Raw genomic sequence first — 19,832 nt, 5'->3', positions numbered from 1 at the left:
GTTCGAGCTTTTCGGCTAAAAAAGTGCCAGCCAGTTAACACAGCTTTTACTGTATTTGAGATCTAGTGAGGGAATGGTATGGTAGTAGAAAGGAAAACCTATCATGGCAGCAGGCTTTCCAGGCCATAAGAGAGAAAGAGAAAGCAAAGATTAAAAGAAATCTAGAAGAAAGTGAAGAAAGCCCCAAGCTAATAATATTTATGTCCGCAATGCTCATTTGATGTCCTCCTAATACAGCATGGTAAAAGCATCCCCCAAATAGCCGTGATTATTCTAATGAATTGGAGGTAGTTCACCTCCCAATGACTTCACAAGCATGCTTCAATTAGCTTTGGTAAATAAAATAACCAAATCATAATTCAGTTTTCTGATGTAGCTGCAAAACTAATCTGAAAAAAATATCAAAATAAAATCATTGCTTTAAAATGTATAGTGTGTGACTTCTAAAAATGAAACCTAGATCTCTCTGAGTTGTGAATAATATGCATTAGAATTACATCAAACAACAAGAATGAAGTTTTGGAGAACACAATGATCAAATTGAGGCTTCCTGACCACTGATTTAAATCATGGTTTAAAATCGGTTTAATTTAAATCAAATCCACCTCATCTTTAAATGAAAGGAAAGTTGTTCATTAGCAGGGATCCTGGTTTTGTGTTTCCCACGGAAAAAAACCAGAGAAAACCCGGATTTCTCCTTTTAGCAGAGAAACCTGCTGATTCCCTGCTTTTGCAAACAGCTCTGCAGGCTGGTTGAGCTCCAGTTTGCAACAGGTGTTTGCAAACAGGGCAGGAAACCCCCAGCCCTGCCAGGAGGGAAGGGGGAGTGGGAAGGCAGGGGCCTGAGACTCTCAGTTTGCCAGGGCTCTGCTCAGCTCAGCTTCACTCCTAGAGCCTGAGGTAAGTGGGGTTTGTAGGGGGCTGGAGGGCACCAGCAGGGCTGGGGGGGCCAGAAGCTGGCCCCACCCCCACACAAACAGGCAGGAGCAGTTGGGGAGCCGGCTCCATGCTGCTGCTGTTGCAGGCAGAGAGCTACAGGCTCTAGCCCCATAGCCCTGGCAGCTGGGGGCCCCTCCAGCAGGGCTGGGGGGGCAGGGGCTGTGGGTGGAAGCAAGAGGCACAAGTAGGGCGGGGGGGCTTCAGGGGGCTTTTAATTTTAATAATGGATTTGGGGGGGTTAAAAAAAAATAAAAATCAGAGAATTAATGATTTTTTGTTGTCAGAGAAAACCAGGATCCCTGTTCATTAGGAAACAGCCATACATTCTCTCTCACATACCACATGCCCTCAGGAAAAATTATTTTTTCTACGTTCTGTCTTCCAGAAACAAGTTGTGTATTTTATTTAAGTCATAGCCAACTGTGTGACAGAATAAGTTTCATAGTTGGTAGGGTTGGAAGGGACCTGAGGAGATCTTGTAGTCCAACCCCCTGCTGTGGCAGGAAAGAGTACTGGGGTCAAACGACCCTGGCCAGATGTTTGTCCAGCCTTTTTCTGAAGACCACCCAGGGTAGGAGCCAGCACCACTTCTTTTGGAAGTTGGTTCCAGGTCCTAGCCGCCCTGACAGTAAAATAGCGCCTCCTAATGTCTAGCCTGAAACTACCCTCCGCTAGCTTGTGTCCGTTGTTTCTTGTAATTCCCAGGAGTGCTCGGGGGAACAGTGACTCTCCCAATACCTGCTGGTCCCCCTTGACTAGTTTGTAGACTACAAAGTAGTCCTCCTGGAAACAGAGCATCTAGAAAGGGTAGCATCCCAGGACAGTCTGAGTGAGGCAGCAGGAACTTCCTGGTGCACCAGGATAGCAACAAGACTAGGTTAGGTCCCAGACCCTTGCAAGGACAGTATCAAGTTTTCTTTACTGTAAATAGTTCTTTATAAAGTCATCAGGCTTGTGGTGTAGAAACAAGATACTGCAGACTGCATGCAACAGCTCACTTAACCTTCTCATAAGCACTAAGCTGGCTCTGGGCAACACTGAATACAACCCTTTCTTCTTGCTGAACCAGAGAAAAGTGGGAGATACTTAGGCAGCCATTAGAGCAGGGGTTCTCAACCTTTTTCCTCCTGAGGTTCTCCCCTAACATACTATAAAAACTCCATGGCCCACCTGTGCCACAACAACTGTTTTCTTGCATATCCAGTATATGGGGGAGGGGGGCCCCCACAGGCAAAGCATGGGGGGCATAGGCAATCCATCAGGGGGCATGTACTCCCCCCCCCCAGATTTGTGCGCTCAGGCACAGGGCTGCAGTATGGCTGAACTGGCACAGACAGGAGCCACCTCCACAGACCAGTGGGCAGGACCCAGTGTAGAAGGGTCAAGCAGGGCAGCGAGATTCACTGCGACCACCGAGACCCCCACACCAGCTGCACCACCAGCAGCACAAGGAGTAATAAATCAGGGGGTGCCAAGCTGCTCTCACCTCCTCTCAATACCAGCTGCTCTCATGCTGGGCCACAGATCTACCCCGCCACTATGGCCCAGCTATCACTGCTCCTCTCAGGCCACGACTCTACCCCCGAGCAGAAGATGCCCTGAAACCTATTTGCAGACCCTCAGTTGAGAACCACTGCTTTAGAGTACAGCATCTCCATGCTTCTATTCCAGCAAAGTAAAATCAGCTTCCCTGCTTAAAATATCTACCCCAATTTTGGAGAGCTGATTTTAAGGGAAAGAGTACATATGTTATGAGTAAGTCATAGAAAATTATGGTTGGAAGGGAGGTCACTTAGTCCAACAACCTGTTCAAGGCAGGACCATCCCAGCCAAGGCTTTGCCTAGCTGGGTCTTAAAAATCTCTAAGGATGGAGATTCCATGACTGCTCTGGGTAGATGGTTCCAGTGCTTTACTACCCTCCTAGTCAGAAAGTTTTTCCTAATACCTATTCTAAACTTCCCATGATGCAACTTGAAACCATTGCTCCTTGTTCTGTCATCTGTCGCCACTGAAAACAGCCTAGCTCCATCCTCTTTGCAACCACCCTTCAGGTAACTGAAGGCTGTTAATCCCACCTCAGTCTTCTCTTCTGCAGACTAAATAAGCCCAGTTCTTCTGCCTCTCCTCCTAAGTCATGTGCCCCAACCCCTAACCATTCTTGTTGCCCTCCACTGGTCTCCATTTTATCCACATCCTTTCTGTTGTGGGGGCCCCAAAACTGAGCACACTACTCCAGATGTGGCCTCACTAGCGCCAAATAGAGGGAAGAATCACTTCCCTCGATCCTCTGGCAACGCTCCTACGAATGCAGCCCTGCATGACACTAGCCTTCTTGGCAACAAAAGGCACACTGTTGGCTCATATTCAGCTTATTGTTCACTATAACCCCCATGGTACACTCCATCCTCTCTTCCAGTTAGTTGACGAATACTACTTTACTTACTCAAACCTAAAATGACTCTGAATTTAAGACTACTCCCAAATAATTAGATTCTATACAGAGAAAAGTTATAATTTTTAAATTATATTAAAATTTTCCATGTACATAGTCTAATTATTGGAGGGTTGTCTTAAATTCATCCACCCTCACAGCTGCAGCATGGCAAGCAGTGGCAGAGGAGTCAAGGGTCCTAATACCTTCCCCTTCCGTATCTGCCTTCTCCCTCCCCTCCTAGTACCCATGTGCCCCAGAACCTGCCTCCCTCCAGCGCCTGCCCCCCCCATGCCTGTGCCCCCTGGCACCTGCCCCACCTGGCTCCCTTGCTGCCACTGCCTCTACCACGATTTACCCCCTGGCTCCAGCCCAGGGCATGAAGGACCAGCCAAACCACACAGCAGGCAAAGCCAGAACAGCTGGTGCGTGGTCAGGTTGGGGCTGGAGTTGGGGCACAAGCAGCAGAAGGACAGCAGGCCTTGGCGGTGGGCAGTGGTTGTGGCTCCAGCTCCAGCTCTGACTCCAGCCCTGGTTCAGGGCCAAAGTCAGAGCCACAGCAGCCCCCTACTTCCTCCCCTGCCCCCATACTCAAATCCAATGTTAAAATGGGGGAGGGGGGACCTTGTCTTTAATTCAAATAAATACAGTAATCTACTTAAGGTGTCTCAGAACTTCTGACTTAAAAATACCTCTTGTATAGCAAAGTAGTATACAATCCCTGCCATCATACAAGGTGTAGAAAGGAGGTGTTTAAGTTTATTAGGAACTGAAGGACTTTTTGGAACAGGAATCTGTACAAGAGGGATGGTTTCCACCTGAAGCACAGTGGTACCAAATGTGGCATGTAACATTAAAAAGCTGATAGAGAAGCTTTTAATCAAATAACTGTGGGAAAGCCAACAGCTGCGGAACAACAAACAGTTCAGACTGACATGCCCTAAAGGGGTGAAGCCATAAGCAATGGGGTAAGAAACAGGGTGGGAATACTCAGGTGAAACAGAGAAAGTCAACACAAACAAACAGATCTACTGATTCAATGCAAGCAGCCATACTCAAGCAGCCACAATATAAAGCATAGGTGGTTTTATACTAATACTACAAGTCTATGATTCAAGACGGGGAAACTTGAATGCTTAGCAGTAAATAACAATATTAACATAATAGGTATCACAGGAACATGGTGGAATGAGGGGGGGAGGGGGAGAATTCAGTGGGATACTGTAATACCAGGAAACAAATTATATAAGAACGACAGAATAAGTCACACTGGTGTCAAAGTGGCACTCTGCCTTAAAGACCGAATTGAATCAAATCAGTACTACAGAATCACCGAGTAGAGGTTTGATGCTTGAATAGAAAAAAAAAAAAAAAAGTACATCTGGGGATATACTATTGACCCCCCCTGGACTAGGATAGCACCAATGAGTTAGCAATTCTAGGTGGAGTTGAAAGAGATTACAAAAGCAAAAAACAGTAGTAATGGGCAGCTTCAGCTATCCACAAATACATATGGTCAATCTAACCTCAGGCCAGGATCCAGAGACCAAATTTCTTGACATTATGAAAGACTACTTTTTGGAGCAATTAGTCCTGGAACCTGCACAAGGAAATCCCATTCTTGATCTAGACATAAGTACTTCACAGAATTTGGTGCAAAGGGTAAGCGTCATTGTGCTGCTCTGCTATAGTGACCAATGCAGTTGGGTTTGAAATCAACGTAGGAGCGCAGACAGGAAAAAAGTCTACCACAGTAGCCTTTAAACTTAAAAAGGGAGACTATGCCAAAATGAGGCATCTAGTTAGACGAAAGTTAAAAGATACCCCCCCCCCCGGAGGTGAAGAACTTGCAAGCAGTGTGGGAACTTAAGAAAACCATAATGCAGGCACAGAGAAAATGCATACCACAAGTAAATAAAGTACAGCAAAAGCTTTGTTATCCGGCACCCATGGGGGATGGGGGGTGCTGGATAACCAAATATGCCGGTTACCTGAGAGGCCTGTTCAGGCCACCGCCTCTCCCACCATGTCACTGCCCCACTGCATCAGTGTGCCAAGAGACAGGGGGAGGGGCTCAGCAGCACAGGCTGTTTTGCCCCAGGCCGTGGGGCTTGGTCAAACAGGAAGTGCAATGGTAGGGACTTTCGGTTTCGCTTTTACATTACAAGCCAGCATGTTGGTTAATACAGCATGCCAGTTTGTAAGGTGCTGGATTAATGCGGCTTTTACTGTAAATAAATATAAATAAGAGGAAAAGCAGATAAAAAGAAAGCCAACATTGCTTAATGACAAAACTGCAGAGACAAACAGAAAAAAGGCTTTTTTCAAAAGTTGGAAGTCAAATCCTGAGGGAAATAATTAAAAAAAAAAAAGGAGTGCAAACTCTGACAAATCAAACATAATACCATAATAAGGCAAGCTAAGGAAGAATTAATTATGTCTCCTTATTGTCTGGATAAAGAATCTTGGGAGCTCAGAAAAAGTATTACAAGTTACTTCTTGGATCAAGAGCTAGAAGTCTCTTTATAAATCCATGATGAATCCACACGTTAAACACTGTGCCCAGTTTTGGTCCCCACACCTCAAGAAGGATGCAAAAGAACTAGAGATGGTACAGAGAACAGCAACAGTGGTGATGAGTGGTATGAAGGGGCTGCATCCATCTCCTGTTTAAACTGCATTTAAATCAATTTAAGTATAACAACATGTGCATACCCTGACCTTTCACAAGAACAGAAGGACTGCCATTTGCTGGGGTCAGACCATAGGTCCTTGACTGTAGGCACTGCTTGTTCAATAAAAGCTATCTTTTTAACAACCAGTTGTGTCCTCACTCCTTAGCTGTGCAACCTCACCATGTCCCCTCAAGCCTCTGGGAAGGGGGCCAAGAACTACCCTGCACCCATTACCTCAAGTCAGACAAGCACACCACAGACTTCAGTCAATAGAAGACCACTAAACTTTACTGAACTCATTTTTTGGAGAAAAGGGAAAGCAGAAAGCTGACGGCCACAGCCACCTACGCCCTGGGAAACCCAAAGCAAGGATTCAAGCACTCCTTCCCCACACCCTCCATATGTCTAACTGCAAGGCATTCTGGGCAGAGTGCTTACTCACACCCACTGGTGTCAGAACCACAGTACTTCACATACAACTGTGAAACCATTCCTAATCGGTGACATTTGGATCATTCCAATTGTCATGTGCATCTGCACCCTCATTCTCAAACATTGGTACATTCTCCAATCAGGTAGGAGAAAAGACAATAAGATCAACAGATCAATAAGGAATGATTATACAATTACTGAAGCCGAACCCTAATTGATCTAGTATCAGCAATGGGTATCAGGGAAAAAAGCAAGTAAGCTAAAACAGGTGAGGAATACTAGGGAAGCCTCTTCTCAGACCTATGGGACCCAGGCAAGAGCAGAATTTCACCATGCTTTGATTAGAGTTGCTGAAGTTGAATTTTTGCAAGTATTTACTACCATGGAATGTGATAAGCAGGGATCCTGGTTTCTCTATTAAAAAAAATCCAAAATTCTCTGATAAAAGGTTGAAAAATCTCCAATTAACCCCCCCATCCCCATTTTCCCGTGATTAACATGAAAAACTACTATATATATATATATATATATATATATATATATATATATATATATATATAGGTAGTTGAACACAACATTTTTTGGATATATTTACAATTTTAAAGCAATTTAGAAGACTACCAGTGGTTCAATCATTATAATAAAATAAATTATAAATACCTCTATATTTTGGCATTTGATTTTGGTTTTTTTTAATCATGGGGAAAAAAAAAAAAAAAAAAAAATCAGAGCTCCTCCTGTCCCCTTCACTTACCAGGACATGGGGCCAGTTGTGGCTGTCCCCCCCACTGCTTTGTGGTGCTGAGCAGCCCTGCTCTGCCAGTGCCCCACACTTCCAACCCACAGCCCCTGACTCCCCCGACTCCCTCCAGCAGCACCCCTCCCCCACACCAGAACACAGGTCCAACTTCAGCTATCCCCCCCTGCCGCTTTGCAGCACTCAACAGTCACTATATGCCAGTGCCCTACCCCTGCCCATGCTGTTGCTCCTCACTCCCAAGCCACAGCCCTGCTAGTGCCCCTCACTCTTGACCTACAGTCCCTGCCTACCTCCCTTGGAGGAGAAAGAATTAAAAAATAGGAGCCTCCTGGCCCTGCTCTTCCCCAGTCCAGCTCCCTTGTGCCCACGCGGTGCCCACACACCATTTCCATCAGCCTGGCCAGGCTTTGGTAGCTGAGTGCAGCAAGAGTTGAATAGAGCCCAGGGCTAGGGTGAGCCTGCAAAATTAAGCCTGAGGCTCTGCAAATTAAGCCTGTACCTACTGATTGCCCAACTCAGGAGCCCTGAGCTGGGCAACTAGGTCTCAGAGGGCTGCCAACACTGCCATGCATTTCCTCCACAGCCCGCATTGTCTGCAGGAAAGGGAAAATCCAGATCTCCAATGATAAGATATGCCAGTGTTGCCCCCTCTTCTTCTACATCCATCCCGCAAAGTCAGCCTAAGCGTAGATCTTATAGACGGACTCGGCTCTGAAGAACAGATCCAGATGTTTTAGGGGAGAATCTTTAGAACTTTTCTTGACTGAAAATTTTTGTTCCAGCTTGGGACTGGAGACTAAATCAGGGTTGCTTTACTACTCTCCAAATGAATAGCTCCACAGAAAGCCTCACACAAACTTCTACATAGCTCCAATAGGATGCTACTTAACCAGGTATTTCCTGAGGTGACCACCTGCACCATGTGCCAGACTAGAGTAGATAACCTTTCAATTTCATAGGTTCATAACTGTGATTTGGCATGTTAGAAGCTACACTTGGTGCTCTTGAGTATTATTCCATGCTGTTGGTGAGGGTTCAAAATGGCAAATATGGGTCTCCTTTTGTGAACTGTCTGCATATCCAAGGGACTGAACTCAGTGGCCCAGGAGTCCCCTTCTAATCCTCTGTTCCTATGTGGATTGCCCAAGGAAAAAAGGGGGAGGAGGGGGTTACAAGTGAAAATGGATTAGCATCTAGGATTGCAGTAATGATCTATAGTAAGGGGGTCTGCTACTGCTAGTGATCAATTTGAAAGTTCTAAAGAGGAAGGAAGTGGAACATCTCAGGGATCACTTCCACACAAACTGCTGTCCTGCTAATCAGCTAAATACTGTGAAGGATTTGAATCTGTTTTTTTAAACTTTGCTTTTAACTAAAAGCACAAAACCAAGGCTAATTCTGCACAAACCTATATTTTAAAGAGCTGCTTAAGGTTGGATAAAAAAGTTCTGACAAACCAAAAAAATATGAGATGTTCCAAGAACAGCAAGTATGAGCATTCAGCTTCATTTCAACTGCATCAGTAGGTGGTAGCATATCAGATTTGCTTATCTCAAACTAGGTATCATCAGCACTGTCATCAACTCTGAATACCCAAGGAGCATATGACAGATTAAAAACATTGTATAGAATACAGCAGTCATTTTCATTAGAAAGAATATGAACAGTTTGTGCGTCAGACACTGGAATATGAAGATGTATCTCCTTATTGTCTAGATAAACAATCTTGGGGACCAGGAAAAGGAATTAAAAACTACTTCCTGGATCAAGAGCTAAAAGTCTCCAATCTGAACTTAGTTACGGGCACAGAAAGTTGGGCTGCGCGAAGCTCTGGGTGCCGATTTCATTCAGAGGAGATTCTGCCAGATTTGGTGGCCGAATCTCCAAATGCGAATCAAATCAGGGGACCAATAAGAAGGTCCAAATCGAATCGAAGCTCTCCAAATCTTCAGAAAAGATTTGGAGAGCTTTGATGATTTGGGCAGTCCCCACCTGCTGCAGCAGGGAGCGGGAGCCAGACTGAGCAGGTAAACAGGGGCAGGGGAGGGGACCATGGGGGGGACCCCTGCCAGGCTCCATCCCCACCCACTCCCCCAGCCCCGCCATGGCTGCCCTGCCTGCCCCCGCTCCCATTGCTTTTAAAAAAAAAAAAAAAAAAAGCAAGCCTCAACTCACCAGGTACTGCTAGGTGGGAGCAATCCCCACTGCCCCACGCTCCATGGGGGGCTTTGTCACAAGCCCCCTGTGCCCCTGTTTCCTCAGCCCCTCCCCCCCGCCATGGCTGCCCTGCCTGCCCCAGCTCCAGCCCTTTAAGAAAAAAAACCTGAGAAAAACCCCAGGACTCACCACTCCTGCAGCAGCCTCAGGGGGCTCATGCAGAGCCCCCCACCCCATGCAGCATGGGGGGGCCCCCCCCATGTGCCCCCCCCCAGCTTGGCAATTGACCCCAGAAGGCCCCAATCGCTGAGCGGGGGGGGGGGGGGGGGGGCAGTGCACCCCCCCAGCAGACCCAGAAGTGGACTGGAAGTGCTTCTGGTCCACTTCCGGGTCTGCTGTCGAGCACAGTGGGGAGCCCCCCTGTGCTCCTGTGGGACACTCCATGCACCTCAGCATCACAGCATTCATGAGCCCCTGATACCTAGAGGTATGTGGAAAAAACATTTAAAGCTGTCCCTATGTCCAAGTCTCCAAATCGATTCAGTGGGTTCCGATTCTATTTGGAGAGATTACAGGGTCCTCCGATTCAATTTGGAGATTCTGCCACCGAATCGGACCAAATCTCCACCAGATTGAATGAGAGATCGAAGCTTCGCACAGCCCTAGTATCTACACCTAGAACACGCATTTTCTTTTTCAGTTTAGAAAAGATTTAGATAGACGATAAAATGATATTCTTGAAGGCATCAAGAGAAACCTAATATTTTTATCAGAATCACTTCTCCCCGCACCCCCCACCCTTTTTCATATTCACAGATGTGACTGCTTCCAAGGAACAGGATGATACACAGATCTGTGCTATTCTGAAGTCACTGACACAATTGCCACAGAGTAATTTACCTCAGATTGTCAGAGTAAAATTTACTCTGCAACAAAGGAAAGATAAATACACCCGAGAGAATTATGCAATTATGCACCCACGCATATTCGCACATAAAATATGTAACCCCACATAATTTTGCATAATTTAACGTGGGCAGGCTCTGTGCCTCCACCTCTGCGGGGCTCCCGGCACTCCACGTGGAAGACCCACATGGAGGCACCGTACACAGTAGCATGCAACTTGACAGCTGACGAGCGGGCAGGGAAGCTCCTGCCTGCAGCGGGGGAGAGGAGGGAAGAAGGGGGTGGGCCTGGAATTCGTGGGTGGGTGTGGGCCCCCCTCACCACACACACACACACACACCTCTCCTCCCCAGTTGTGCCCGGCCTCTGCCATCAGTGGTGGCAGCAGCAGGCAGTGGGCCCTTGGAGCATTCATGGCCACAGCAGGCAGATCCTCCCCAGCAGTACTTGACTCTGGCTGAGTCCCAGCCTTCTACCCACACCAACCTGGCTCCATGCTAGCATGTGGGGCTTGCGGCACTGCAGGTGAAAGTCACATTCCATTAGGCCATCCTGACTGGCTCCATGCATCCACATGGGGCTTCCAAGCACTGCAGTGGGAAGCCGCACATGGAGGCACAGAACTCACGTGGCCCAATGGCACACGATTCCATGCCTCAACATACAGCTTCCCGCTGGCATGGTAGAAGCCCCACATGGAGGCACAGAGCCCACCTGGCATGATGGCATGTAGCTCCTGCCTGCACTGCCCTGAGCTCCACATGCTGGCACAGAGCCAACCCGGTCTGGTCTGAAGGCGTGCACCAGCAGGCCAGGCTAGGCCAGCCACATACAGCCTCCAGGACTCTGCGCATAATTGCAGAGTTTTTCTTTGCATAATTTCCTGGGCCGTAGATAAATAACCAGCTCTCCCAACTTAGCTCTCCACAGGAGGACCTATTATAATATCTGCCCACTAGGTTGCAGGTAAGTCAGTTGCACTATGCAAAGAGCAAAACTTTCTAGGGGAGCAAACGCCCAAGCAGTACATAGGTGTACGGCTACTCCTCATTCTCCCTAAGAAAAACTTCACCTCAAATGGGAGTAACATTTGCTGGCTGGTTTATGTAAACTGTTTTTTTTTTTTTGGGGGGGGGGGGGGTTGTAAAAGGAGGAGATTTTCTAACTTGCCCCATATTTCATGCGTCTGCCTGCTTTTCTTTTACCCCAGAGTAAAGTCATTCTCTTACTGCAGAGCAGCAATTCTCAACTAGGGTGCTCCTACACCCTGAGATGCTGCGAGAGTGGGTGTGAGGAGGAAATGGAAGCTATCTGATTACTGGCAAGTCTTCTGTGATAAGACTTGTGCAGTTTGGATCTTTACAGAACCGGCTGAGGAAACCCACATGGAGTCTTAAGTTTAGAATACTAGCCCCAGGATAGAAGGAACACAAAAGGACCAAAAAAGCTATTGATGTAAAAGATTATTTGCAAGTTGAGACTAGAGGGGAAAATGGTTGGGTTGATAATTACTACTCAAAACACAGAATTTGTTTTTCCATACAACAGCTTTCTGGAATTTTCCCTTGTTAATAACTATAAATAAAAACATCAATTTAGAACTTTGATTTGGAAAATACAATTTTTATGGGCTTCACAACTTGAGAAATAATTCCACTAAAAGACTGGTTCTCCCATGAATTGGGAGAACAGTATTTCATCAGATCCATTAAGCCCCGAATGCATCCAATGCAAGGAAAATAAACACCACCACCAAATCTGTTGCTCTTTAGGGAACAGACGAAACTTCTCAGAGCCAGACTGCAGCTGGTCAGGAAATCTAATTATGCAATGATGTAGGAACTAAAAATTCTGGAATTACATAAAACTTTCTGAACACCCGGGGGGGGGGGGGGGAGGAGAGGGAGAGAAAGGAGCATTGCTCTAAAAAAAAGCTTGCCCCAAAGCAAGACTGGCCCAGGAGCAAAGGCCTCAAAGCCTCTCAGTGGATCATCATCAGAAGGAAGGCATTGCAGTTGTTAGGGAACTACTCTTCTGTTTTCAACCTCTGCTCCAAATTGTTTGTGTGTGGTCCCAAAGGAAACTGCTTTTATTTTGTCAAGATTCCAGAAATCCAGAAAGCCATGTCCTAACACACAGGAATATACAGAGCCAACTGAAGGAAGCAACCAAAATGTTCCACTCAAAGGCTAGGCAACAGTAGGCTGAGGAACAGTAAGGTAGTGTAGGTGCCTTTACTGCAAGCTGATTCACTTAGACTTGCTGAATTTTCAAAAAAAAAAGTCAGATATCCAATAGCATGCACATTACATCCTACCTTCTAGCACCCAAGTCCTAGTTGAGCTGGTGAAATAATATGCACATTCTATACACTCATCCAAGAGCTTAAATATGCTGCTTTAACAGTTTAACTACATATTTATACCAAATGGTGACTCAAGTTAAAATATTTCTTCTTTTAGGAAAAACAGTTTACATGAACTAATCCTCAAAAAAATACCTTGTCTAAAACTTTCCAATGGTTCACTGTGGACTATACAACTATGATAAAATTAGAATATGGACAGGAAGAATTAGCTGAGCTATATTTACAGTATTACAGATCTAGGCAAAAGGGCCAAGAATTAACCATGTGGCTTTACTTTCTCCATTGGTTTTGATGCCAAAAGAAATTTACCATAAAAGATTATGGTATAAAATAAGATGCCATTCAGCCCTAGATTCTGACAGATAATTAAGCTTGTTTGAAAGCAATAAAATTCTGATGTCATCTCTTAACAGCAAACATTCAGAACTAAAATTAAAAAGAAGTTTCTACAGAGCAAAGGGAATTCAACACAGATTAAATCTAGATATCCAAGAAAAACTAGGTTTAAAGTAATACCGCTCAGACACTTCCTTAAGACCATGAAAATCTAGTTGCTTTGAAAAATGAAGGTTCTTGAAAAAATTCTATCTTCCACTTAGGAAATAAAACAAAAATAAATTAAAAACTAAAAATAACAGCTTTACACAGTTTGGGAATGCTGTGGAACATCTGCAGATTGAGGAAAACTTGTTTTTGGTTAATAAAAAACTATTTTTAAGTCTTTACACATCAGGAAGAGGAGGCTTCATTATACTCATTTTCTATAAATGAGCTTAGTAGTGTTGCTGGCATATAAAAAAAAAAGTTATACATAATCCCAATGTATTTCCTGGACCCACTAAGTCCTTGATTCAGAAGCAGCATTCCTATTTAGGAAACACATTACATTTCTTCTAACTCTTAAGCATACACTTAAAGTTAAGGATTTAAGTGCTTTTGTAAATCGAGATAGAGAGACAAGCTTGGTCTAGTACCTACAACATGGAAACCAGACACCTAGGTTCTTTTACTAATCAACTGCTGAATCACACTGGACACATTTAATTTTTACATTCATGTCCCAACCTATCCAAAGGGCTCAAAGCATCTTACAAACGCACACAAACCACAGATAGGATTCCCCAAACACTACCCAAGAACTTCAACTACACTCTCTCTCCAACCACCACCTCCCTACCCAAACCCCAACACAAGCAAACCCTCCTGCCAGTTCCAAACATACCTCCCAACCACCACTCACATCCAGATACAAGAAACCTCTTCCCACCTCCTCTCTCCCCAACCTACCTCAACCCACAAAGGCTCCCCACTCCCTTCCCCAACATCCCCTCTATGCCTTTACCCCCTCTTGTACAGAGGTGCTACAGTTGTCATTCCTCCCCTTCAAAAAAAAAAAAACAATTAAAACTTTTCCCCCAACAAACAAAATTCAAAAAGAACCCTAAGAGAAGAGAAAAGAACCTCCATTCCTGCCTCAGTTGCACACATTACCACAGACGTTGTTTTGGTCAGCACATGTATTGATTAACTATTATTCCTAATAATGGTATCTTGATATTTTGGTAACTGCATACAAAAATGTGAGGAGTGGCAAAAGGTCACTTTCTTCTTTGTAATTTAAGTAAGTCTACATCACTGTTCTCAGTAGTGGCAGATGACAGAACACGGAGAACAAAGAGCAATGGTCTCAAGTTGCAGCAAGGGAAGTTTAGGTTAGGACAAGGAAAAAATTATTTTACAAGGAAGGTAATATAAAGTATTGGAACAGGTTGCCGAGAGGAGGTATAAAATTCTCCATCCTTGGAAGGTTTTTAAGATGAAGCTAGACAAAGCCTTGGCTGGGGTCCTGCTTTAAGCAGGGGGTTAGACTAGATGAGCTCCTGAGGTCCTTCCAACCCTAATTTGTTATGATTTTAAATGCTAGCCTTTAAAACTAGAGAGACCTTGGAATATGTTTTGGTTCAGTACATGTATTCTTTTTCACAGGAAATATTTTAGGTATTGTAACCCTTACTTTTCCCTCCTTAATTTATCTATTTTTGTTTTAGAAATGAATTTTGACTAGACTCGACTTCTGCATCTGTCCTTCCCCTTTACGCATTTTAAAAAGCGAGTCAGAACAACACTGCACAATTTAAAACTCGGCTACTTAACATTTGTTTTCCTACTCAGGTCACTGTCCATGCAATTACTGGCACATGTTGTGTGAACAGCAACATTAGAAGAGCATATGATGAGGTATGGACTGTTGGATAAGTGCCATACATCTGATTTACTTTTTGCCTTGTTATGGCTGTTGCACAGCTGACTGCTATCTGTGTACAATGCTGGCAGAGGTTCAGGAACATTAGTAGATCAACAGGTAAAATCTTTACTAGCAAAAACAGTATGTCATTTAAAAATAAGAGATCTTTCCCACTACTTTTCCACAAACAGGCTAAAACTATGACCCAGTGGTATGAGTTTGAAAACTGAAATTTTCTAATGATTATACTTGTAATAGCTTCAAGAGGATATCATAATCTTACACTGTTCAGAATAATGGAATATGCATGGGCTCACAGAAAGCTTCATGAAGAAGTTGTGGGTATGGAGATCAAAAAGCCTTGAATTCTGACTTCTTGCAGGAATGCCAGAAAAACAATCATCATAGACAATATTCAGACATATATCCAGGACTGAGATTCAAATAGCTAATACTAAATAATTGGTTTCCTTTCTAAAGAGAGAGTACACAACAACAAGAAAGCCTGGTAACTATTAAGTAATAGAGCTGTGCAAAATTTCGCCAGCAGTTTCGTTTAGACTCGTTTCAAGCTCAAAACAGTAAAATCGAAACAAAACGAAGAGCTTCGAAACAGCCTCAAAACGAAATAAGGCAAGTCAAAATGTTTCGACATTTTCTAAACGTTTTGAGTTTCGAAGCTCACACTGGGCTTGCCTAAAGGGAAACAGAAACTAAAGGAGAGGGGGGAAGCAGGGGGAAAGGACTGCTCTCATTATTGACTCTGTAGCTGGTCAGTGACTGTCATCATTTCCTGAGGTCTCTTCCAATCCCCATGTTCTGGGGGAGGGATGGAAAAACTGCATAAAAGGCAGCATCGTTTGAAATGCCCTGCTTTCTGCCTTGGTGTCAGTTGAGTGAGGGCGCACCTTAACACATACACACACACACACGTTTTGCCTGTCAGCAGCTAGAGGTGCAAGGACTCAGAACTCAAAACCCCTGCACCTATCTCCTTGACAGCTGGCAGGCTTCGTGGCTGCAGCAGGGCCTACCAGGTCTGAAGTTTTCACCACCCTGTGCCCCAAGACAGACAGTCCCACAAGCACCCATGTCACAAGTTTTCCCCGTCAGCAGCCAGAGGTGCAGGGCCCCAGAACCCAGAATCCCCTACATCCATTTCCTTGAAAGCTGGCAGACTCCATGGCCTCAGCAGGGGCTAGCAAGCCTGCAGCTTTCACCCTGTTGTGTGTTAACACAGTGTCACCCATGTCATGAGTTTTGCTTGTCAGCAGCTTGAGGTGGTTTCCCCAAAACCCCTGCACCTATCTCCTTGAAACTTGACAGGCTTCATGCCCTCAGCAGGGGCTAGCATGCCTGCAGTTTAGACCCCACTGTGGCTTAACATATATACATGACATGAGTTTTTTGTTTTCAAGACTCTGAGGTGCAGTTTCCCTGAAACCCCTGCACCCATCTCCTTGAAACTTGGCAGGCATCAGAAGGGGCTAGCATGCCTGCAAGTTTCATCCAAATCAGGCCAGAAATGACGAACGTTATAGGCTGTTTCCAGCTTCCCCATTATAGCCTATGTGCGAAACTTTGAAACTGTTGTTTCGACAAAACGGAACAGCAGTTTCGAAACAAAATTCAAAACAAAACACTGTTCCATCGAAACACAAGTCAAAGCAGAACAGCGCTGTTTTGCACAACCCTAATTAAGTAAGAAGATTGTTGATACTATAGAAAACCTATACCAACTCCATAAAGCAGACTGAGCATACAGCTGTAACTGCTATTAAAACATTCGGAAGACGTTCACAATTTCGACAGACAGAAACAAGATGCACAATTAATAAATGCCCAATATTAGATAGCAACCCAGAAATTTAGTAGAACCGAGAAGTTATGTGACTGAGTTACTACGTAAAATATAAAACTAGCCAGTGAAAAGGTTACGTGAGCCTAAGAACATTTTAATTGGAGTTTATTGCCCTATAGATCAGGGGTCAGTAACATTATTGGGCAAAGTGCCAAAAACACCTGCAACCTCAACTTGCAAGGTGTTGGCGTGCTGTAGCAGATGCAAGAGGTCCGATCCTTGTTGCGACAGTGCAGTCCCAGCCCCTTTCCCACCATCCACCCCGAGGCGCATATGCCTGCCATTGAAGCCTAAGCAGCTTGCAGCAGGCAGTGGGAAGGCTGCAAGCAGCTGCACTGGGGTCCATGGAGCCCCGGTCCAGCTCGTTGCCAGCAGAAGGTACACACACACTTCAAGGTGGACAGCAGGAAAGGGGCTAGGGCTGCGTTGGAACAACAAGGATACGGCCCCTTGCAGCTCCCCTGCATTTTTGCCCTGAGACATGCTTGCCAAGCAAAATGCCTGTGCGCACCACAGACTGCCACACATGCCAGGGGTTGCCTACCCCTGCTATAGATCCTGAGGGGGAGGGGATAGAAATCAAACAATTGTTTCTCTGCTACAAAGAATACTTGGATCATTTACAATATTAGGATTGATATATTTAAGCAGTTTAACATTCAGAAACAGCACCAATGAAAGATTCAGATGTTTGATGTTTAAACACATTCAAGTGAAGGTAAAATACAGAGTTCTTGCCCAAAACAGTTATTAGTTCCAGATACATTCATGTTTTAAAACCATTCATTTCAAAACTATAAATGGAAAAATAAGAATAATTGAATGTACTTATATTCTGCAATTCCAAAATTTATGTTCATAGGCTGCCATCATAATAAATACTGATTCTTTTCATTTAAAAATTGAAAACAAAAACAAAAAAAACAACTGATGAACTACTCACCTCTGGCTGAATTGCTTTAAATACAGGAACATCCATTAGTGTTATCTGACCCTGAAATGAAGGAGTCAGAAATTACGATCAAAATTAATTTTCCTTTCTTTTAAGCTATTATGTTACAAAGTGTCTATCTTGTTTTACTACTTCATTTTGTTGCATCATCATAATCTGTTTGGAAATATCACAAAAAGATACATCATATCTATAAAAAGATATCACCCATAACAATCCTTGCCTCTTGCATAATTCCTGGACCATCATGGCAAAAACAACATTTCAGTACTGTTATAATCGCTACTAATTCCTGAACTGCCATCTTTTTCATGGAGTTTAACTACCAACAAAGCAGTAAGAATGAAAGCAATAGTTAAAAGTTGAAGATTAGAATTCAGCGTATGGGTTAAGGTAACAGTTAAAGGAGGCCAGACAAGCCTACCTCCAGAAGTCCATTTTAAACTGTAATGAGCAACAGAACGATAATGTTATTCCAAAACTCCTTTGCCCTTCACATAAGATGGTCTATGCCCTTTTCACTCATAACAACCACAATAAAACACACTCTGTATGTCTATAACAAAAATAATTCTTTTCTTAATTTAAAAAACTATTCTGCCCTATATTGTAATTAAGGAATGACACAGTTACAAGAGTCACAAACCCATGAGTCTTGGTGCAAAATGCCAACCCAGGGGTGCTCAACCCCTGACCCATGGAGCCATGTCATCCAGCCCACAGGCCTCCTGCATGGCTCTGAAAATCTGACAGCCAGGGAGCAGTGGCATGATATATTGCCACTCCAATGCTTCCAAAATTTCTGGACCCATGGGATGAGCAGAGGCTGCAAGGGGCCAATCCTCCAGGCATGCAGGAGAATAACCAAGGGGGCTCAGGGCTGATCTGGGCATGAGAGACCTAGGTTGAGGCAGCACGAGGCTCAATCCAGGCAACAGGGTTTGGGTGAAGCAGCACAGGACCTGATCTGGCAGCATGGAGCCCAAGCAGTTCAGGGCCCAATTCAGCCTGTGGACCAGCTATGCACCTCTCATTCCATCTGCACGACTAGAAGATTGGGCACCACTGTCAAATATAAATATGATGCCAGTGCATGTGAAAACAGTCAAATTTGATTTGCGAAAAGTTACTGATAAGGACAGGTTACCTCCAGTTAGTCTGCCTGTTGGGATGTTGGTTTTCTAAAATTATAGCCATTTTCATTAGCTGCCTGCTACAATTATTTTTTACCCTGTTATGTTACCAGTATGAGATGGTTAGGCTTTACCCCATAACAACAGGAACAGGCATATCGAAAAAGAATACTGGCACCAGCTCAACTTCCTAATTAACCCTCAACTGGAAGGCTGGGAACATGTACGTAGTATCCATTAAATTAGCTTTTAAATGTCGCCCAAGAAAAATTCCATAGTTTCAAGGCAGTGTTAAGAATTACAGAAGGCATTGAATAAATACAGGAAAAATGTTTCAATGTAGGAACTAATTCAATACCTTTTTGTGCACTAAAAGGAATAAACAGGCTTCCTTTACTTATCAAAGGAGAACTTCATTTGCACTGTTCAGAAGAACATTTTGGAGGACTTCTCTCAAAAAGGTCATTTTGTAGCACTGAACAATAACATGAATCAAAATGCATAAGGAATCTCACTGTTGAGTGTTACTAAATTCAGTTATACAAATAAGGGCCTGCAGACCAAGCCCTATGAGGAGAGACTAGAGAAACTGGACCTCTTCAGCCTCCGCAAGCGAAGGTTGAGAGGCAACCTTGTGGCTGCCTATAAATTCATCATGGGGGCACAGGAGAGAATTAGTGAGGGTCTTCTCACCAAGGCACCCCTGGGAGTCACAAGAAATAATGGCCACAAGCTAGCAGAGAGTAGATTTAGACTGGACACTAGGAAGAACTTCTTCACAGTTAGAGTGGCCAAGGTCTGGAACGGGCTCTCAAGGGAGGTGGTGCTCTCCCTGACCCTGGGGATCTTCAAGAGGAGGTTAGATAGGCATCTAGCTGTGGTCATCTAGGCCCAGCACTCTTTCCTGCCTATGCAGGGGGTCGGACTCAATGATCTATTGAGGTCCCTTCTGGCCCTAACATCTATGAATAA

General features: G+C 44.5%; 1 protein-coding gene across 6 annotated transcripts in view; it reads right to left on the bottom strand.

Moving 5' to 3' along the window:
* RALGPS2 (Ral GEF with PH domain and SH3 binding motif 2) overlaps positions 1–19,832 on the bottom strand; it is a 232,884-nt gene that overhangs the window by 160,066 nt on the left and 52,986 nt on the right. For 5 of the 6 annotated variants that reach the window (XM_006267261.4, XM_019500255.2, XM_019500254.2 and 2 more), the window contains exon 4: positions 17,719–17,769. The exons of the other annotated variant lie outside the window; for it this stretch is intronic. In XM_006267261.4, coding sequence (XP_006267323.1) covers positions 17,719–17,769 — 51 coding nt within the window. The remainder of the gene's footprint in view (positions 1–17,718; positions 17,770–19,832) is intronic. 6 annotated transcript variants of the gene reach the window in all.

This window comes from Alligator mississippiensis, chromosome 5, assembly GCF_030867095.1.
Source record: "Alligator mississippiensis isolate rAllMis1 chromosome 5, rAllMis1, whole genome shotgun sequence".
In the NCBI taxonomy this organism is placed as follows: Eukaryota; Metazoa; Chordata; order Crocodylia; family Alligatoridae; genus Alligator; species Alligator mississippiensis.
This window is presented reverse-complemented; position numbering and strand designations above follow the sequence as displayed.